Source organism: Prunus persica, chromosome G1 (genome assembly GCF_000346465.2).
Source record: "Prunus persica cultivar Lovell chromosome G1, Prunus_persica_NCBIv2, whole genome shotgun sequence".
NCBI classification, from domain to species: Eukaryota; Viridiplantae; Streptophyta; class Magnoliopsida; order Rosales; family Rosaceae; genus Prunus; species Prunus persica.
The window spans coordinates 3,254,436-3,276,380 of NC_034009.1; the positions used below are offsets into that span (position 1 = coordinate 3,254,436).

General features: G+C 37.9%; 3 protein-coding genes across 5 annotated transcripts; 1 reads left to right on the plus strand and 2 right to left on the minus strand.

Annotated features, from left to right (window-relative positions):
* Nucleotides 105–4,009, minus strand: LOC18788577. Its single transcript, XM_007226967.2, has 5 exons — nt 3,413–4,009; nt 2,248–3,132; nt 1,563–2,009; nt 1,302–1,488; nt 105–1,179 (listed from the first exon to the last, which is right to left on the minus strand). Exons 1-5 carry the CDS (start codon nt 4,007–4,009, stop codon nt 200–202), a joined length of 3,096 nt encoding a protein of 1,031 aa, XP_007227029.1. The 3' UTR covers nt 105–199.
* On the plus strand, nt 6,603–16,146 carry LOC18793372. Of its 2 annotated transcripts, none has more exons than XM_020555771.1 (25): nt 6,603–6,810; nt 7,012–7,194; nt 9,791–10,008; nt 10,385–10,490; nt 10,597–10,698; nt 10,994–11,053; nt 11,144–11,222; nt 11,434–11,584; nt 11,920–12,043; nt 12,248–12,428; nt 12,557–12,585; nt 12,845–12,993; nt 13,244–13,346; nt 13,472–13,567; nt 13,656–13,711; nt 13,811–13,934; nt 14,056–14,118; nt 14,220–14,279; nt 14,365–14,526; nt 14,651–14,721; nt 14,800–14,893; nt 15,039–15,175; nt 15,268–15,348; nt 15,565–15,670; nt 15,765–16,146. In XM_020555771.1, the coding sequence occupies exons 2-25, from the start codon at nt 7,021–7,023 to the stop codon at nt 15,840–15,842; spliced, it is 2,604 nt and encodes an 867-aa protein (XP_020411360.1). In that variant the 5' UTR covers nt 6,603–6,810; nt 7,012–7,020; the 3' UTR covers nt 15,843–16,146. The 2 variants fall into 2 exon arrangements, with proteins under 2 accessions (XP_020411360.1, XP_007227011.1); XM_007226949.2 differs by having other exon boundaries at nt 11,437–11,584.
* Nucleotides 16,420–20,634, minus strand: LOC18793354 (heterogeneous nuclear ribonucleoprotein 1). Of its 2 annotated transcripts, XR_002269911.1 has the most exons (3): nt 20,145–20,634; nt 17,741–19,063; nt 16,420–17,237 (listed from the first exon to the last, which is right to left on the minus strand). XR_002269911.1 is itself a non-coding variant. In XM_007222880.2 (2 exons), the coding sequence occupies exons 1-2, from the start codon at nt 20,364–20,366 to the stop codon at nt 17,882–17,884; spliced, it is 1,404 nt and encodes a 467-aa protein (XP_007222942.1). In that variant the 5' UTR covers nt 20,367–20,634; the 3' UTR covers nt 17,453–17,881. The 2 variants fall into 2 exon arrangements, 1 of the variants encoding a protein (XP_007222942.1); XM_007222880.2 differs by lacking the exon at nt 16,420–17,237 and having other exon boundaries at nt 17,453–19,063.

The following is a 21,945-nucleotide window of genomic DNA, read 5'->3' on the forward strand; positions in this document are numbered from 1 at the left end:
ATAACGAATTTGTACAATCATCTCTCTATACCCAGCAATATATTGGTTTAGCATTAAAAGTTCAGGAAATTTGGATACAATGTGCCCCCTCACATTTCCCTCAAATTTTCTTTTTGGTCACACTGCTGGAAGTTAGTACTAGAATGCACCAAGGATATAAACACACTGATTTCAAAATGTACATGAAAATTCATCCTCATCACCTCCTCTTTGCTAGCTGGAATGTCCTCTTTAAGAATTGGTTTGCTGCTTTGTCATTCCTGTGGCACAAAACCCTCAATATTGTGTTTGGATCTGACCTGTTCCATCTTCCTGTTGTTGGAGGCATGGGCAGCCTTTGCCCTGAACCCGCAACTCCAATCCCACTTGTTTCGCAAGTCACAATGCTGAAATCTTCCATTAGTTGTTCAGTACATTGCCCCATCAATTCTATCACTCCTTCCGTTGTCTCCCCTTCGTGTTCCACCACATCCTTGGCCATCAACCCTTCTCCACAAGTGCAAAAAACCCGTTTTAAGCTGTCCAAGTCTTCCTCAATCATCTCATGGTCAGTTCGGTAAAACACCCGGGAGCTTCCTCCAGCAACCAAAACCATAAGGAACGCTTCAAAAGAAGCCCTCATTACTTCTTTTATCGCCAAGGCCTGAGCCCTGTCGGTGAGGATTGCACCCAAGAGAGTCAGGTTCTGCTTGAGAATCCGCAATGCAGGTTTAATTCGTGCATTGGCTACATCACCAAGGTAGAGGCTATCATAGAAGACAGAGTTTGAGTCAAGGAAGATCAAGCGGTAGGCAGCTACTTCTGAGACATGTTGGCATGCTGCTTGGATGGCTAAGTGGGCAAGTTCAAAGTAGGAAGAGGCATTGCCGTGATTCCTGCGGCTGTTGGAACAACGGCTACGGGGTGTTGAAGGAACGATTTTAGGGGAGAGGGAGAGGTTTTTGTCAAGAGAATGAAGGTGGGAAAGAAGATAGTGCAAGGTGTTGAGGCGGATGTAGAGGCGTTGCGTTCCTCTGCTTGTTGATGGGCGAGGATTGTTACCGTCATTTATTCCATTTGGGTGACAATCTTCTGCTCCAATACTACATGGGCTAGCTTTTTTCCACAGTTTGAGGAACTTCGAGTCCCGGTTACATCTTGTTAGAGGAGGAAGCGTGGGGATATAACTTTGTTTCGAACCTGAGATAGAAAGACTTTGATTAACACAAAACCTTCCAAGAATCTTTAACTGCTACCAAAATATACTTTGACATAAAAAATATGGATATTAAGAAACATGTAATGTATCTCCATGATCTTACCACATGAAGCAACAAATGTAGTATAGTCCTTGAAAAGATGCTCCAACCCATTAGCAAGATCATGAACTATATTTTCGGTAATTCCTATTGGAATTTCAAAGAAGTCCTCCACTGTTTCCTTGGCCAATTTCATTAGCTCCTCAGCTGATTGTGCATATGGCTCCGATTTGGACTTCGGATTCCATGTCTGCAACACAGATAACTTGTTCAAGTAAGTCAATTTTAGTAAGATTTGATTGTAAAGCAAAGCTTAAAACTTACCTCGCTTTCTTTTGCTCTATTAACACACTCTTTCCCCGCTTTCAATCTCTCATTAATCCATCTTTTCAAGAGGTTCATAATGATTGAATCCACTTCATATGGAACCATCTCTCTCACAATTGCTTTGCCACCATCTTCACATTCAGCAGAGTCCTCAACCACCATTTGGAGCAGAACCTTTTCTAGCTTTCCTGCCCTCTGCAATATCTCAACTGTCTCAGATGTAAGTGTGGATACCCCATTTAAGTATTGCTTTAGTACAGCTCCATAGCAATTGTGCAGTGTCACGGCTGCGACCCCAGCTGCAGTTGTGTGCCACCTCTTCAGTATGGGACTGAAGCTCTCCCTCTCCTTCAAGGCTAAATCCTCTGTCTCTTTGGCCAGTTTAAGCAATGCTTCAGTCACGGCGTCCTCTGCCACTTCAGTGACATTCCCAGCTTCCATAATCTGTTGTAAGGCACAATAAAAGGGAAGATTAGAAGCAAATCACACTTATTTTCAACACTATGTATAATGGGAAATGTCTCTTGTCACACTAGCATGCTATCTCACCAAATTGTGAATCACGACCGTTGATTAAGTGAAGTCACATTAGAATATGCAATTTTAATTAACAATCTGACAACATAACATATCAACAACTAATTAACATTAATATAGTAGTAATTAAGGAGCACATAAATACCTTTTCAAAAGCATTTTTCATGGAAGATCGAATGTAGTAATCCACACGATCACCGGAGTTGTCCACCACTTTAATATCACCTTTCACTCCTCCTCCCCTTTCTGTGATTGTAACATCTTCACCCAAGATCTTGGAAGAAGACAAGGCCAAAGGGAGAAGGTTCTCAATTTGGCCAACTGTTCCCCTCTGGAAATAATCATGGTAGCTCAACAATTTCTTTTCTGCCCACCCCTGCATAGAGCACAACACCGAAGACAAGATCTTCACATACAAAGCCTCCCTATCCGGCCTCTTGGCATTGTTCGCAACTTCAGCCAACATGGCATGTGCAGCACACAAAAGGTCAGGCTCAATCTGCGCGGTTGAGACATATTGCTGAAACAAAACCCATGTAAAGCACACGTTGTGTATAGGCCTAGTGATGCCCAATGTCGACCATGTCTTCTTCATGAGCTCGAGGAGCTCATCGACTTCATCGAGTACTAATGTCTCGTCTCTGATATCGAAGATTGAATAGAGAAGAGAAATATAGATGTGGATGTTGAGGGGGTAGCCATCAGCCCAATGACAAACATCTGTTGGAGTTCCGTTGGAGCTGCGCCATGATAAGGAGACAACAGAGTTGCAAAGGGTTCTCATGGTGTCTGAGTTCTTTCCAGTGTCTATGGCTTTGGTGTCAACCGATCTTATGATATCTCTAAGACGCATGGCGAATGTGTTGGACTTGTCTAGTGGGATTGAAGGGTGGAGAAGGAGGCCAGCTTCGAGGATCTTGAGTTGCCGCTTTTGCCAGAAATGGTACTCGTGGGGGTCGTTAAATTCGGAGGGCTTTAGGTGCCGAAGGAGCTCGAGTGGGAGGATTATGGTCTCTGCTCGCCTACCCATCTGCTCATTAAGAAGATGAGTAAAATTATTTGTACCATATTTACAGAGAGGGAAGTAAAGAATCACAATTGTAACGAAAGTGAGATTCACCTTGTGCAATCAAGGCATTCTAAATTCCTACGATACATTTTATATCACTTTGTGTCTAAATTTTATATTTTATATTCATTAATTATCATGCAAACAAACACACCTGACTCACACATTGCATGTGTTTATATATATATATATATATATATATATATATATATATATATAGAAAATAGAAATGAATACGTACTTGGCCTACGAGGGTCCTCATGAGCGTCTTCCGAAGCCGATTATCACTCCCTTCCGTGACCCTCATCTGCTGCCTCATGATCTCGGCCGACGTCATCGGCCGCCTCGGCCTCGACGGTGGCACGGTGAACGATATCCCGGGGGACCCACTACTATTCGATCCATTCGGAGAGGATGGACTAGACCATCCACCATTTCCGGCGCCCGACACCATCCTCCTCGACGGCGACCGCTTGAGCATCTTCAGCCCAAGTGCCCGCTTTACACGGCTCGTCGGGGTCGTCACCACCCCATTGGGCTTCGACCCCGATCCGGACCCACTCCCATCCCCACCACCATTGTTGTTGCTATTGCTATTATTGTTCTCGTGGTTAGAGTAGAAGACGAGGGCGTTTCGTCCCCCGAAGCCTGGGGCCGAACGACACGCGGTGAAAAAGATCTCGTACGCGGTCTCGCGTACGTCATCGCGGTCTATGCCGTCGAGCTTGCCAAATGGCCAGATGAGGTCGGGGTCGGAGTCGTGGTAGTCGGGGCGGGGGGCGAGGAAGGAGCTGCATAGGGAGTCACGACGAGCGTGGTACTGGTGGCCTGGGCCCATGGCAGCTGCGGCGGCAGGCGACGAAAGGAGAGATGTAGCGGTCGGAGTCAGATATCCGGCGGGGGAGACAAAGCGGGCATTTCTCTCTTAAAAGAGGAGAAAATAAAAAAGAAAGGAGAGAGGATTTGAGAGGTGTGCGTGTGTGTGAGATGATTTGGTTGGTATTGTGTTCGATTGGTTATGATTTATGACAGCGGTTTTGTGAGAGGAAAGAGAGGCGAGAGCCAAATACAGGAGAGAACCAAAACGCTGTTGTGCGAAGAAAACGAGATGCAATGCGACATAGATAGCAAAGTCGCTTCCGAATATTTCTGCTCCTTCTTAATTATTATTATTATTATTATTACTACTCTCTTAATTATTTCTTTAATTGTTTTTGTTTTTGCTAATCTTGGATTAGATTAATATTCGTCTTCATCAAACAAACAGATTGATCTTTTAAAGCTAGTTAGATTCTAGTACTTACACTCCAGCTCATCTGGAGAATGATTTGATTTAGCTTCACACGTACTTGCCTCGGTGTACCAGAAATTTGTTGGTTTCCCTACATTATTATCCACTAATCTCTTTTTGGTAATTAACACACTGTAATTTGTCTGTCTTTTCTGTTTATGTTTATGCGCTCTACTTGCCACGAAGGCTTGACGTAGTGGCTCTATCTACACCTCATGTTTACTATTTCTCTGTTTGGGAAATTTTGCACTACATGATTGTAACACTGTTCTGCAGTGTTACCCATCCACCCACTTATGTTATAAAATAATAGGTACCCTAAAGTAAAACTTCGTCATCCACTCATATTATAATATGTCGATGACTAAAAATCACGTGCATAGTTCTAACATAATGAGATAGAGCTTGCATATGGGGTAGCCTTAAAAAAAAAAAGCATCAATAGGTATGGACATTGGTCTCCACAAAAAGGGTTTATATTGACAGTTTTCGTGCCCAATATACTAAAGTGCTAATGCAAATATTTTTTTTGTACAAGCGATCTAAACTACTCTAAGCGGGGACGGCCGCACTCCCTAACAGTTGTGGTACATAATGGTAAAATGATGAATGTGATTGATTGAGTAAAATAAAAAAGAGAATCAAAATACAAAGATAAAATCGAAGTGTAAAATCTTACCTATATATTTTTGTTTGAAACAGGGTTCATGGGCCAAAAGACGACTTGCCAATTACCATCGATCTGAGGCAAGAGAAGCCCAACCCAACTAGGACCTACAGTAAAAGATGCTCCCAACAGGGGGACGCCCATCAACAACCGTTAAGGCTGAGAACATATTGAGTTTCTGAGTATCTTTTGCAAGTAATCGTAAGCTTAATGGCGGAGGCAGCTAAGGTCTAGGAGGGTTAGTTGACCCTTCTACCATATTAAGTTTCTGGTTAGTGATGATTTGTATAAGTGTCGGCTGAAAACAACTATATTGAAGAAGCTTCCGAAGACAAAAATTGAAAATAAAAAACTACTACCTCCGCGAGTTCTGTGGCAAGATTACTAGTACACCACGTTTCTTTTATCCGAGAAACCCATGCCCACCGCAAACAATTAGTCATTAAATGATTGCCACACAAAGTATCAAAATTGATGATCAATGAAAACAAACTGCCTTGTTAAAAAGAAATGAGATAAGAGATTCTATTTTTTCTTTTATAGGCAAACGATAGTTTAAAGGAAAATCGAACTCGGGTGTAAGGGGTCAAATAGAATTCGGATCCTCTTATTGATTTAAGAACTCGAAAAGAATATGAAAACATAGTTTTTGACTGGAAAAAAAAAATATATGAACACGTGGTACAACTAATCTACGTGTTATAACATGGGTGTATAATTATTGATATTATGTTGTAAAAGTAAAAAATATCAACTATATTGTCCACATATATTATAAAATATGGACTGATTATTCAACGTGACTATATTTCAATGTCACACAATAATGACTTAAGCTCATGACATATCAATCATGTTGTCCACACCAAGAGAAGAAAAGATAGTGTTGGATACCTAAATCAACAATATCATGTTTGCTATATCCATGTCTGCTATATTGCTTTTGGAATGACTCTCTTTACAGTGTTTTTTTAAATATTTGTTCTTATTAATCTAATAAAATTCTATCGCTTTTTTATACAATTTAAAAAAAAAAGAGTTTATATTTTCTTCATTTCAAATTCAAACACATGCACGTATTTCTCGGTAGCAGAAAATTAACCATCAAACTATTTAACTGGGAAGGCCGAATTGGATTGGATATATGGTGTCTAATTGATGACCAAGTTTCGATGAAACTTGGCAACAACCAGGCAACCAAAAATGAGTGGATGGTAATACATTAGAATCTTTATTGGCTCGTCACAATCCGACAGAAGACAACCACCACTGTCCATGCTCCATCTTTTTGAAAATCATATTAAAGGCAAACTTTTGTGTTCCAGTAATTACTAAATTTAGAAAACGAATTAATGAAGTAATTAATAAAATAGTATCTTATACCTAACTAATTAATTTGCTTGGAAAATCTTTTCAGTAATATAAATGGGCCATGTTCCTGGACCTTACTTGGCTTATCTATTTATGCAGAGAGAGAGAGAGAGAGAGAGAGAGAGAGAGAGAGAGTTTTAGTGGCCTTTTGGTTCCCTTTTCAGTGCTGCATTAGTTTCTCCTCCTCCAATCAAAGAAAAGAGAGAAGAAGGAAGAGGGTTTAGGGGAATGCCTGTTATGTTTCCAGGGTTTTAGGCTTTTGGATCTGCAAATTAAACCCCAACAACTTGGAAGTGCTTCAAACTTTGTGGTAAGTTTTAGAGCTTTAAATTTATCTGCATAAATTATGACATGAAATCTGCATTTGAGGAAAAACAGTGAAGTTTTTGTGTGTGTTGAGAAAGATTAATGTGCCTGAATTTAGACCTTCCATTCAACTTATTTTCCTTTACTTTCTTTTGCAGTTTTGATTCATTTGTTCTTTTCTTTTTCTTTTTAAATTCAAATGCAGAGAGAAAAGATGAGAGTGGCAGTGATTGGTGCTGGGATTAGTGGTTTGGTTTCAGCTTATGTTCTTGCAAAAGAAGGGGCGGAGGTGGTGTTGTTTGAGAAGGATGACTACTTGGGCGGCCATGCCAGGACTGTCACATTTGATGGTGTTGATTTGGACCTTGGCTTTATGGTCTTCAATCGTGTAAGTAATTATTATCTCAATGCACCTTTGCTTATTTTTGCGAATAAAATCTCATTTTTCTTTATTGGTACGTATGTTTGTATAAGAAAAAAAAAAAACTAAAATACTAAAACTTAACTTTTATCATTCTTAAAAAAATAAAAAAACACTTAACTTTTGTCAGGTTTAAGTTAGTTTGATTAGGTTAGTTTATATATATTCTGTTTGGTTTATGTTTTACTATTTAAACTTGTTTTATTTATAGAAATGATATTGGGAGAGGGCGGAATCGAACTTAAGACCTCAATTTCATAAGTAAATTTTTTTAACCACTTGAACTACAAACTCTCTGCAATTTGACTATTCAAACTTGAAACTTAATTTTTTATTTTAATAAAAACCTGAATTTTTTTTCAAATATTATTTTAAACATTAATTTCTTTACTAAAATTTTAATTTAAAAAAAAATAACTCAGTGACCCTGCTTTAGTTTTTTTTTTTTTGGGTCAGAGAAAATGACCCGGCCTTAGCTAAAAACTTCATTAAAAAAAATGGAGATGATAGAATTTTGTTTTTATTTTCTAAATGGGGAAAAAGTTGGAGTAGTGATGGGTTCCCATGCAAACGAAGGGTCCCCTATGTTGGGGGTAAAAATTGATATTTTTGTTTTTTCCAAAATTTCTTTCCCTTAAATTTAAACACATAACTACTCTGTCATCCGCGCTTACACTTAATGTGTATTTTTATTTTTATTTTATCTTTATTTAAATAACTTTTTATTTATTTATGGATATTAGCTCTTCTTTTCTTGTTTTAATTATTTTATATTGTATTCCACTATTGTTTTACTTATTTGTCTCTTTAAAAAAAAATTGTTGTGATTTAAATAACAGTAATTTTGCGTAATTTGCAAACTTAAATTACTATTAATACTAGCCTCTCTGCACGCGCTTCCGCGCTTGCGAGAGGTTTTTTTAAAAAAATAAGTAAATTTATTTTAAAATTAAAAAAGATAATGGGTAGTTGTGTTCCATAAAAATAGGATCCATTATCTGCTTTTTCTTTTTCTTTTAATTTTTTTAAATATGAAAAAGTATGAATTTACCATATTATCCTCATTTAATTAATAATTTGAATTCTTAATGTTTGCATTAACCAAGGGCATTTTCTGGTATTTTGAATGTTTCACCATTCTCTGCCTTTTGCTTTATATATATAGATGTAAAGAATTTTTTTTTTTTTTTGAGTCAGAATAAATATGTAAAGATTATATACATATATATATATATTTATTGGACCCAATCATGCAACGTCCTTAGTTGGTAGCTTAATATGAAATTATTATAAGCACGTCATTAAACATGTGACATGGGTTGTTGGATTGGAGGCAATTGGAAAGGACATTACATATGGTCCCAACTCTTCCGCGGTGGGTGGTACTACTGGTCCTTGGTCTCTTGATTTAATTTATTTTATTTTTTAATAGAGATTTGTCAATCAAAAAAGAGTTATAGTATTTATGATTCTCCAAATTAGGGAGTATGGTTGGAATTGAAATTTTTTAGAGAGCTCCTAAAATAGCTTTCTTATATTTTTAGCTAAATTTTAACTAAGAAATAGAAAGCATCATTGTGGATGCTCTTAGGCAACTCTCTCAATCCCGTCCATATTAGAAGCAGCCAAGGAGTTTATAATTCGGTATTTACAATGTAGATTAGTAATAGTACATGTTTATTTGAAATGAGTAAAGTCGTGAATCAAGTAAGTTAGGTATTGGCGGATCTAGTAAGGAGCCAGTGAGGACACTAGCCTCATTTAGTCTTATTCTACACTTATAAAGGTGTCAAGTTTTCATGATATTTTCTTTGATAAAATGCCTCAAGGAAGGCTAAAGTAGGGCAAGGGGGCAAAGGAATGGCTGAGACTTAGGCTGCATTAGGCCAGTCTTTACAGGTTGTTGTTTGGCGCCGTTAGCTAGTGCATGCTAGGCTAGATTTTACAGGTTTTGCCCTAGGAAGGAAAATTTCTGGATTCATCAATTGGTAAATAAATAAATGGATATGAGACCGACTATTCCCCTTAATCAAATATTGAAATAACATGAAACCCACTTAATTTTTTGATTCCTTATACGTCAATAAACGTGGAAACCCACTTAATTTTTCTCAACTGATAAGAATGTAAATGAATGAATTTATACATCTAACAATAGTCACACAAAGCTGTACTAACAAAATAATTGTGGTCTCTACTTTTAATTTGATGCTGACAAATAGAGGTGTACAATGCTGACACCCGTTTCATTTATATTAAGTTTTTAAAAAAAAATTGTATTTAGCTAAAAAAAATATATTTGGTTAGTTAATCTCAGGATTTAATCATATAATTTTTTAAAATTAAGTTTTAAAAATAAATAAAGAATCTCTCTCTCTCTCTCTCTCTCACTTATTTAAGTTCTGATTTAGATGTTGAGGTTTGATCTATCCAAAACTAATTGATAATGGTAGGGAGTTCCAAGAGTTTATGTTTTGTAATGCAAGACTTGGAATTTTCGATGTCGAATTTGTATACTCTAACAAGAAAAAATAAATAAATTGATGGTTTGAAAATTGGACAGGTAACCTATCCAAATATGATGGAGTTGTTTGAGAGACTTGGAGTTGATATGGAGACATCTGATATGTCCTTCTCAGCGAGCTTAGACAAAGGGCAAGGCTGTGAATGGGGCAGTCGAAATGGCTTGTCAAGCTTGTTTGCACAAAAGAGGAACTTGTTCAATCCATACTTTTGGCAAATGCTTCGAGAAATCACCAAGTTTAAACATGATGCAATCAAGTAAGTAACTTAAGTGATCATCCTGCGCATTATGTATTAAATTTGCAGAAATAAATTTGTACTTTTTATGGTATCCTGAATTTAGACTACATATTCAGACAAGAATCAATCTCATTAATGATCTAGATTCACGTAGAGTTGGATATAAACTTTTTGGAGAAATTCTTCAGTATGCACTCATATTATAACACGTGTATTTATTATTAATATTATTATTACATACTAGGTCCATGACATATCAATCATATCGCTCACGCATATTATAACGAAATGAAATGGTACTAGAGTCGGGCATATAAAAATGTTGGGTTTATTGCAGTTATATATCTTAGTGATGCAATATATGTGTATGTTTCTATTTTATTTCCTGTTCCAGTTACCTTGAGGAGCTCGAGAACAACCCAGACATTGATCGCAATGAAACCTTGGGGCAGTTTATCAAGTCACGAGGCTACTCTGAATTATTTCAGAAGGCTTATCTTGTGAGATCATCGAACCGTTAATTTCTGTAACATCTTTAGTTGGACCTTTTCAAGTCACCTGTTTCCAGTTAAGTTAATTAGTTCCTTGGTGGAAAATATTCTGCAGGTTCCAGTATGTGGTTCAATCTGGTCTTGCCCTTCAGAAGGGGTTATGAGCTTCTCAGCCTTCTCTGTTCTCTCATTTTGTCGAAACCATCATTTACTTCAGGTACATTATTTTTATTCTCCTTTTAGCTGACCTTAAAAGCCCTTGTATGTCAACGGGTCTAGCCCAGTGAAAAAAGGCATTGACTTGTAGACTAGTGATTCCAGGTTCGAACTCTCATGACACCTTGGTTGGTAGTATGCGTGTGCGAAACCCCCTCCCCTTGTAGTTTAGACTATCGCGTGTATTAAAAAAAGAAACCTTTTTATTAAATTATGCTTTCCCAATTTGTATGTTTTGAGAGTTTTCATGCCTATAGGTACTTACGTTCTTGCCTTGGCTTGGTTTGGTTTTGCAGCTATTTGGCCGCCCACAGTGGCTTACTGTCAGATGGCGTTCACATTGTTATGTCAAGAAGGTCTTAATTGTGTTGCTGAATCACCCAATATTGCTTGCCTCATTTTTGAAGTAAATGTTCCCTGTGGCTGATGTTTGGTTAACATTTCAGGTCAGACAAGTGCTGGAAAGTAAAGGGTGTCAGATAAGAACTAGCTCTGAGGTACATAGGGTTTCCACAACCGATGAGGGTGAGTAATTAAATTTCTTTCCATTTCTTGATTTGCTATTGTATGAATTCCTGTAGGATTATAATAAAAAATTCTTGGTTCAGTTTGCTAGTATATTGAGTGGATTTTATGAGCTATGCCTGATAAGTTTGGTTTTATATGAAACTAACCATGCATTATATCTACCAGAACTATAACCTCATTGTATTAACAGAGTTTATATGAGAGATAGCAGGTTGCAGTGTACTCTCTGGTGATGGTTTGGAGGAAATATATGATCGCTGCGTAATGGCTGTCCACGCCCCAGACGCTGTGAGAATACTAGGAGACCAGGCAACATCAGATGAGTTGAGAGTACTCGGTGCTTTCCAATATGTATACAGGTACCTCATTGAATTATCATTTGCAGTGACAATTAAGTTCAATTTTCATTTCAGTTTTTTCCCAAAGTAACCATTTTCTTTCTTCATATTTATTCAGTAAGTGTCATTTTGATTGGAAGATGGTAATTGTTGCTCCTCAGAGCTTAGGACTAGGACACTTGAAGTGTACTCAGAATATAATCAATTTGTAATAGTGTACTTGTTCATGTGCTTTCTCTGCCTTTTTTTGGTTTGGGAAAACTGGGTTATATGCTGAAGTTGATTTGGCTTTGGCCTGTGATCTCCTATAGCTAATTCATTCAATGCACAATCATTGTTCAACTCTCTATTGGCAGTGATATTTTCCTGCATCGTGACAAAACTTTAATGCCCCAAAACCCAGCAGCATGGAGTGCATGGAATTTTCTCGGAAGTAATGGCAACAAAGTATGCTTGACATACTGGCTCAATGTGCTTCAGGTAACTAGTGTGTTCAACTTATGAGAAATAAAGTTCATATTAGTTCTCAACATCAAATGAAACATTAAAAATATGGACTTTGATCCAATAGGTTTGATGTTTAGCCTCATTTTGTAAGAGAAGTAGAAAGTTGAGGAACTCCCAGAATTTTTTCCCTTCGCTGTTAAATGATTTAACCATTCCCTGGAATTTCTGAATGTGCAGAACATTGATGAAAAAGGTCTACCATTTCTTGTGACTCTCAACCCAGATCATACACCAGAACATACCTTGCTTAAGTGGTCAACAAGCCATCCAGTCCCATCTGTTGCTGCGTCGAAAGCTTCCGTGGAGCTTCATCGCATTCAAGGAAAGAGAGGAATTTGGTTTTGTGGAGCATACCAAGGTGAGGTTTACTCTCTGGTGGCCAGAATTATGTTTAGCTCTATCTTGCATTAAAGAGATGATTACGACATTTTCATCGCTCAGAGCTTGTAAAATCAGCTGAGTGTATGTTATATTTTTCTTTTTCAGGTTATGGCTTCCATGAGGATGGACTAAAGGTATGACATGATGGAATAAGTTATTAAAGATCATTTTGTTGTATAACCTATTCAAATATGTTATATGGTAAGATATGAAAGAATGATTGACATCCTAGGTAATTTTATTCATTTTCGGTTGAGCGATACAATGCTGACTATATAAAAGCCCTAGCCATTTGGAAGAAGGGCTGCCAAACCTATGTTTTCTCCAAGGTCTCTTCAAGATTATATCAAATTAGTGGAATTCAGCTTAACAGTGAAGTGTTCTACTGTGCAGGCTGGAATGGCTGCAGCACACGGTATGCTTGGAAAAGGATGTTCCCTCTTGAGCAACCCAAAACACATGGTTCCATCACTGACAGAAACAGGGGCACGCCTTTTTGTTACTAGGTTTCTTAGACATTATATATCTACTGGATGTTTAATGTGAGTAATATTAAAAGGCTAATATTCTAGACTTTCTTCACTATAAAGCTCAAGCTAAATCATATAAATCACAATCTTGTAGTTAATGATCTGCATTCCATGTGCCAATTATCTCATTAAACTCTTCTTAACATAAGAATGAGATATATATGCATCCCCACTACATACTCCTTTAGTTTTCTTTCATCATGTGGAATAATTTTTTCCTTTTATGGAGATTATTAATATATTGTGCCTTCTCCTCCTATAGTTTATTAGAGGAAGGAGGTACAATTTTCAACTTTGAGGGAACCAGAAAAGGGTGTTCTCTAAAATGTGTTCTTAGAGTTCATACTCCTCAGTTTTACTGGAAGGTATGCATTCCTAGTTTGATTTTAACACTTTTTTTTTAATGGGAATTATAAACTACATGGTATTGAAGTTAAAAGGAAAAGTTCTTAATCACTTCCACTCATAAGTAGTAGAATGCATTTGTCAGGTAATGACACAGGCTGATTTAGGCCTTGCAGATGCATATATCAACAGGGATTTTTCTTTCATTGATAAAGACAAGGGCCTTCTAAATCTTTTTATGGTAAGATAATTGATCGGTGTCCAGTGCAAAATCATTTGGTTACTTTGCCGATTCACATAAGTTATCATCTTGCTGATTCATTTTCCAGATTCTCATTGCCAACAGAGATTCAAATTCTTCTGACTCAAAATTGAACAAGAAAAGGTTTGATGAGACTTGGTTACCAGCTTAAACTTGAATTATGATATAGCTAGTAGTCATCAGAATCTCACTGAGCTCAGGACTCACCTTTGTTTGCTATAGGGGATGGTGGACGCCATTGTTATTCACAGCTAGTATAGCCTCAGCAAAGTACTTCTTTCAGCATGTTTCAAGACAAAATACTCTCACACAGGCACGCAGGAACATCTCTCGTCATTATGACCTGGTATACAATTTATGACCTGGATTTAGTTTTCACAGAGATTTAGTTTGTTTTCATTTAAGGTACTGAATTCAATTAGCATCAGGCATGCACAAGCTGATTATTACCATTTTGTGTGTTGCAGAGTAATGATCTATTTTCTCTGTTCTTGGATGAAACAATGACATATTCCAGTGCTGTATTTAAGGTCAGAATCATCAGTTTCCATCAAGTTTACAGTAAACCTAGCATGAAAAAAGGTGTATTGTTTAATTTTTATTTTTATTTCTGTATTGAATTATTTTATAGACTGAAGATGAAGATTTAAAGACTGCACAGCTAAGGAAAATCTCTCTTTTCATTGAAAAGGTGAGTCTTTTATGTAAGAATTGTGAGCTTTCGATATCCTTTTCTGTGCACTATTCCAATCTATTTTTCCTTTGAATTAATCTAGTCTAGAATTGAGAAGAACCATGAAGTTCTAGAGATCGGATGCGGTTGGGGAAGCTTAGCTATTGAAGTTGTCAAACAAACTGGTTGTAAATACACTGGCATCACTCTGTCTGAGGAACAACTCAAATATGCACAAAAGAAAGTGAAAGATGCTGGCCTTCAGGTATCAAATTTTGTAAATTCCATGCTTACATATAAGCACATGCACATGCTGCTAGATGCATGTCAAGGCTTGAGGCTTACTTAGAAAAGCCTTTCATGCATAATTTCAACTAAATTTCTTCCAGGACCGCATCAGATTTCTTCTGTGCGACTATAGGCAACTTCCCAACTACAAATACGACAGAATTATATCTTGGTGAGTACTGATCCCACCAAATTTAATTCATTAATAATATTCCTCGAAAATACCTTGACCTGCGGTGGAATTTTTCAGCGAGATGCTCGAAAGTGTGGGGCATGAATTTATGGACGAATTTTTTGCTTGCTGTGAATCTGTGCTAGCAGATAATGGCCTTCTTGTTTTACAGGTAACATCCCATATAATGCTGTCCCAAGGTAGAACTAGAACTAGTTAAATATAGTTGTTCGACTATTTTGACTAAAAAATAAACTCCTATAAACGGTAGCATCCAACATCTTGCTAATAGTTAAGGGCTATTGATTTTGCTTCAGTTCATATCAATACCGGATGAACGTTACGATGAGTACAGACGAAGTTCAGATTTCATAAAGGAATATATTTTTCCTGGTGGATGTCTACCTTCGTTAAGTAGGGTAACATCAGCAATGGCTGCTTCTTCCAGACTCTGGTATGATCTGTTATCATGACAACAATTTCATGGTTAGGTTTAACTTCCTTGTACATATTTTTATTCGACTTCCGGGAATTCCATTACTGCAGTGTGGAGCACTTGGAAAACATTGGAATCCATTACTACCAGACATTGAGATGTTGGAGAAAAAATTTCTTGGAGAGACATAGGTAAGAAGAAAATCATGTAAACTGCAATAATCCTCCCCAAAGAAACATAAACTTATCATTGCTGCTTGTTGCTCTCTGTGCTTTTCTTTTGCTACAAAATGCATATTCTGAATTTATTCTCTAATAAAAATTGTTTTTAGACATACATGTATATATGTACATATGTAACTGAAGTTTGGGATTTTAACGTTGGCACAATGGCTTGGATGTTTGTAGTGAAATACTGGCTCTTGGGTTCAATGAGAATTTCATCCGGACATGGGAATATTATTTTGATTACTGTGCTGCTGGTTTTAAGACATATACGCTTGGAAATTACCAGGTACACATTACATATATGTTCCTGTAATTTTCAGATATTTTAAGCTCTTTGGATCCACAACTAAAGAGTTGCAAACTGTTCGTCTGTGATGTAGATCGTGTTTTCGCGTCCCGGCAACACTCCGGCCTTCGCCGATCCATACAAAGGCTTCCCTTCAGCTTCAGCATGTTGATTGTTCTGTTATATGATCAAGCTTCACAATTCAGCATACAAAGTATTGCCGGGTTTCTGTTTATTTTTTTCTTCTTTTATTGTTAGCAGTTATTTTATCATCTGTGTTTGGATCGAACAAGCTTCCGTGAAAAACTGCCTATCTCCACTATTTTTTAAAAAAATACCAGAAGACACGAGTAAAATTTTTTATCATTTAGCTTTCTGTTGATGCTGAACAGCAAAATGTTGAGTAAGTAGAGCCTAGTAGCCCACTCCACTGAGGCAGATCATAAAATGTAACGTAACATAAGGTTGGTTTATTTTCTCTCTTTCCTTGCCACAAATCTTAGTACAGAACAAAATGCCCACGTCTAGCACAATCAGTGACCGTCTAACATCGGCCATTGAAATTTAGACACACCAAGTTTTGCAGAATGCACAGACCATGTTCTAAACATACAGGGTTTTCCATACCAGGGTAACCCATTTTACACCATTTTATCTCTAATATGCTTTACATAATCCAAGTTGCGGGAGAGAGGGGCAGAAGATGCCAATAAGTTATAACCAAGGAACGCTCAAAACAACAAGGCATGTATGTATGCTTAAGTTGCTAAGCAAATGCATCACTATAGTCATTTCAAAACAGATCATCGTCTGGTGGGTGCAACATCTAAGGATTCTAAAACACTGAACAAAACGTTCAATACAGAATCAGACAAGAAAGCCCTCACACCCTCAGTATTTTTGCCTTTACTATTTGACAGATTCCTGTAGTTCAGTCAAAACTCCCCCACAAAGAATTGAGATAACAAGGTAAGAACACATGGACGGAGACAAGAAATAGGGTAGGCTACTCTATACTATAACAGGGCAGGAGAAAACAGTCTGCACTATTACAACAGTCAATATTCTTATTGAAATAATGCATCATAAATCTAGCCTGTGTTCTCAAATTTGGAAAAATAAATGAATAAAAATGCAATGGGTGTTCTACTTCATTCTAAAGTTCTAGAAACACTATTTTAACAGAAGCACCTCCTTTCTGCTTCTCTAAATTCCGGAACCATCTGCTCCTATGAATCAAAACACCGCCTTATACAATCAAATTTTAAAGCGAATCTGGCTAAGCTGCTCAAGTCAACATACCGTACGCTGTTCACCTCACAATCTGTCATGCAACCAAAACCAGGGTGAAGTTTACGATATTAGTGACATGAGCTTGAGGACTCTGCGAAATTTGACAGTGTTGGCAATGGCATGGCCTGGCTGGAGAATGCCTCATTAATTTCATGTGAACAAACTTCCAAATATTTCATTCCATGCTGAACACACCCCCAATGAACATGCCCCACCATGAAGCTCGTTTCAGCCATGATGGACACTTCACTTTACAACTTGTGCACCTCTCTTCCTGTACAACACAAGGGCAAATACAGGGGGAAAATGATTATGCCATCGTCAAAGTGTCAACTACCACTATGATTATCGCTACCCAAAACGAAGTGACCAGCCCATAGCTCCATTGCTATCAGAAAAATATCCTCACTACATCTTTGTACTCCTACTTCTCATAACAAATCAAGCATAAGCACCTAATGGCTAAACTTTCTACAGCATCTAATCCTCAGCCAAATTAAATTAAATTAAAATAAAGCACTAATAAGATGTCAAACAACAGAATACTCAAATGCAATAAACAAAATAGGTAAGGTTATATAAGCTACTTTAGCTTTAACACTACGACCAAAAACGTAATTGCCACTAGCAGCAAGTAGACAATTATAAGCACGCCAAATTTAACACCACTCAAAAGCAAAAACTAAATACGAGGAGCATCTAGTGCGAACTAAAATACTACTTATTATAGACTACCAAAAGAGTAACTGCAAACTACTAGAATTTAAGCAATCCAACCAGTCCCAAAGCATTGCCATCCAACTTGAGCTGTTCCTGCTACTGCCGCTGGTGATGAGAAACCATTACTAGCTCGTGCATAAAGAGTTACAGATCCATAAAACAGGATGAAATTCCCATTGAAACAGTTGACCATCAAAATTACTGCTGTTGGGATTGTCGTGCCTGAGCACTGCCATACCCACCACCATAACCAACTTGTCCACCATTTGCCTGACCACCATAGTTTCCTGAAGCCTGGGATGGATCAGATCTCCAACCAGCATTTCCATAACCTGTATTTCCATTTGAATCGCCATAGCCACTCCCAACATAGCCACCACCACTACCTTGCTCCCCACCTGCGCCACCAACATTGTTATTTGGGACACTCCCTGAACGCCCTCCAACAGCACCATAACCAGACGGATTTGCATAGGACGCATCACTTCCACTGTACCCACCATAACCATAACCTTGCGCTCCATACCCAGCCGCTGCACTAGGTGATTGACCAGCAGGTGCAGAACCAGGGCCGCCACTGCCTGCACCTGCACTGCCACCTGAAACACCCCAAGGAGCAGTATTCCCGTATCCCATAGCACCATATCCAGAGGGGGCCTGAGAACTCCATGAACTTCTAGGGGCACCTGGCGGACCACTAGCATAGCCAGCATTTGGGGCATTAGGGTTTCCATAGGCAGCAGCCGCTGGACCTCCATAGCCAGTATTAGTACCACCGTAACTTCCATAACCGCCATAACCAATTCCATTACTGGTAGGACCATACCCATAACTAGGTGCATTATACCCAGAAGAACCATAAGGTGGAAAACCACCTCCAGTACTCTGAGATTGCATGTACCTGTTGGAGTCCATTCTACCATCATATGCATTTGGGTTGCCACCAGATGCGCCATATCCTTGATAACCACCACCAGCTGCACCACCGCCACCTTGACCACCCCCCATGCTACGGCCACCCCCACCAGGATTGGCATCTTTGGGAAGAGCCCGCTTAACTTCCACTTGCTTACCATTTAAATCATGAAATGTTTTGTGCAAAACCCTATCAACTGCTTCTTCAGTATCAAATGAAATAAATCCAAATCCACGAGGACGTCCGGTACTTTGGTCATACATTACTACTACATCAGTTACATGGCCATAAGTTTCAAAATACTCACGGAATCCTTCTTCACTAAGCGTGGGAGGCAACCCTCCAACAAATATCTTCTTGGTCCTAATATTTCCACCATTTCCAGCACTTCTAGTAGGGTTAGCATTTCCAACTCTGCCAGTGGTTTGCTGCTCCTCTCTCGATAGGGCCCTCTTAGCCTCAACCTGAAATATAAAACCAATGGTTATGCAACAGAAGTAAAGATCACCTATGGTGTCCTAACCCTTCTCATTTTTTCCATCTTCCTAATTTTTATGCAATTACAGCAACCCAAAATCATCTTCTCTAATTCTTCTGATTAGTAAAATCTCTGCCATCCATAACCTACTATAACCAGAGACAGCACCCACCCGTTATACACGAATCCTCTCCCGGGGATCACCCTCACCCACTGAAAAGTGGTAAGAGAGACCACAACAATCAATAAAATATCTCCGGAGGTGCAAGTCAAGCTAAAAGTATTAGCAGCATCATAATTCTGGGATGTAAAACAATTGACATGCAAACCAATACAAATCTTAAACCCTAAACCCAGTCGCATACGTAGCAATGAATTATTTCATAGCAATGTACCTCCAGACACATTTGCTCACAAGAATAACTCTATTACACACTAGTAGACCAATAAAAGGGCAACGATACAATCTATTATGCCATCAGATTAGATAATGACATTTGTGAAATTGCCTTTAAGAATGTAAAAGGGGGTGGGTGGGGGTGTAAACAAATTCTTCAAAACTCTTAATAATTAACTATAACATTTATAACATACAGCGACAAAATATTTGAATCAATGACTTCGAATTCTAAAGTTCTTATAGGGAAAAAACAAGGAAATATCATGTTCTATTCCACCCCCGCACCCCACGGCTATATCAATTGAATCAAGTTCCACCTTACAAACTTAACAGCAACCCGCAAACCAGAAAAAATGCAAGTACATGCTTTCATATCTAATGAATCAATCTCAACATAAGAACTCAAAATATATATACTTTAATATCTAACAGAATCAAGCTCAACATATGAACTCGACGAAGATACATACAACCATAATTGCAGTATTACAAAAGCAAAATGAAACTAAAAATACAAAATCTAAAATTAATTGTTAAAAATAAAATAAAATAAAATAAACAAAAAACTGAAACACGCACATAGAAACAGAAAACAATTAGCTTTAGACCTAATTAGCACTTAAATAAGCTCTGAAAACGAGCCAAGAAATTGGAATCTGAATCTCACCGTTCTACCATCGATGGTGTGCTTATCCTGAAGAACCCTATCAAGAACAGCAGGATCTACAAAAACAACAAACCCAAAACCTCTAGGGCGTCCCGTGACTTTGTCCCTCATAACCACTGTTTGCAAAACGTCGCCGTAGTTGCTGAAGTACTCCTTCAGCTTATCCTCCGAGGTTTCCCATGAAATCCCACCAATAAAAAGCTTGCCTTGATCTGAATCCATGTGGGTTTTCACTTCCTCTCCCTCTCACTGCCTACGTGAGTGAAAGATTCGATCTTTGTTTATTTTGGAGGGGTTTTTTGGATTTTGGGGGTTTGGGATTTGGAGAGGAAGGGAAGAGGAAGGGTTTGTGGCCGACTAGAGAGAGAGAGAGAGAGAGCGCGTGGGAAAGTGAAGTATGTATGGTAGGCTTTGAGACTCTGGTGGAGGGGTGGGGATTGGGACTTTGGGGATTGGGAAGTAGGCGTTTGGACGGATGAGATTTGCTGGATTGGTTGGTCGGGAATCATTTTGATGGGGGTGGTAGATGTTGTACGGCTGAGATTTGATGTAAGTCGCCATCCGTCAATGAGGTCCAAGTCTTTGGCTCTTTGTCACGTGACGTGCATACTAGATGACATATGATTTTCCTTTTTCTTTCCTTTTATTATTCGAGAATTCAAATTTGTAATCTCTTGTAGCATTTGCCCGGCCCGTTTGTTCGGATAAGGCCTGAGGCCCAGCTCTGTTTGTAATTATTGATAATTATTGAATATTTATGAAAGGATTTCAAGCCTCTGCATTTGCAAACGGTGTATTTACTTACATTTCGCAACATTTAGGTCATTCTAATAATCTAACGATTTAATATTTGATATTTCACTTTTAAACTTTTTACACTCATCCATTTAATGAACTTCAACTTAACGGTGTTAAGTTTAAATAAAATTTAAAAAATTTAAAATAAAACCTAGCAACTATCCCACCTCTTCGATAACTCTCTACCTCTTCCATGAATGTGCCTTTTTAGCAATAACAAGAAGACGGCAACCCAATCCTAGATGGGTGGAGATGCCTCATAATTGTTTTGAACATCAATGATTTCCAAGTGTTGGTGGTATTGTCCCAATGAATTTATTAAAACTGAGATTCATTGCAATCTGAAAGATTGAATAACCTTTTTTTTAATTTTTTATTTATTTATAGTTTATTTATGTATTTTACAAATAAAACACTCAAATTTGTTTTGTTTGAAAGAGGGGGGGGAGGGGGGAGGCTAGTTGTGAGGAGGGAAGATGTTGCCGTGAGTGTGGGTGGGGCAAAAGTATTTTTTCTTTTTAATTTTTTTAATTATATTTAAACTTAACACTGTTAAGCTAAAGTTAATTAAATGGATGAGTGTAAAAAAATTTAAATGAAGTGTCAAATCTTATGTCATTAGATTATTGGAATGGCCTAAATGTTGCGAAATGCGGGTAAATGCACTGTCTGTAAATGTAGAGGCTCGGGATCCTTTATGAAAATCATAGAGTATATTCATATGATTATAAACATTTTTTTTAATCAAGAAAGCTTATAGTTGAAGTGGTATTACAATTTTGTAAGGATTTAACAAATCTCAAGTTTAAATCCCTTTTTAAACAAATGGCAAAGTCAAAATAACCTAATCAAATGTAAATTTAGTATAGTCATATAAGCTCAGTTCAAAAGCAGTCCATGAGCCTAAAGAATTTTGGACCATAGGAAGGCATGAGTCTAGTATATTTGCGAGACGGGTCAGTCTTCGAATTAGTTTGAGCTAACAAATAATGTGGTCAACAAT

Bases quoted from the DNA above. Each gene is read 5' to 3' on its own strand.
- LOC18793354 (XM_007222880.2), bottom strand. From the start codon at position 20,366: ATGGATTCAGATCAAGGCAAGCTTTTTATTGGTGGGATTTCATGGGAA. The intron at 19,064-20,144 runs GTGAGATTCAGA...TTTATATTTCAG, and splicing joins ACACCATCGATGGTAGAACG to GTTGAGGCTAAGAGGGCCCT.
- LOC18793372 (XM_020555771.1), top strand. From the start codon at position 7,021: ATGAGAGTGGCAGTGATTGGTGCTGGGATTAGTGGTTTGGTTTCAGCT. The intron at 11,585-11,919 runs GTACCTCATTGA...CTCTATTGGCAG, and splicing joins GCTTTCCAATATGTATACAG to TGATATTTTCCTGCATCGTG. The intron at 12,429-12,556 runs GTGAGGTTTACT...TTTCTTTTTCAG, and splicing joins GTTTTGTGGAGCATACCAAG to GTTATGGCTTCCATGAGGAT.
- LOC18788577 (XM_007226967.2), bottom strand. From the start codon at position 4,009: ATGGGCCCAGGCCACCAGTACCACGCTCGTCGTGACTCCCTATGCAGC. The intron at 2,010-2,247 runs GTATTTATGTGC...GCCTTACAACAG, and splicing joins TGAAAAATGCTTTTGAAAAG to ATTATGGAAGCTGGGAATGT. The intron at 1,180-1,301 runs GTAAGATCATGG...TTTCTATCTCAG, and splicing joins TACATTTGTTGCTTCATGTG to GTTCGAAACAAAGTTATATC.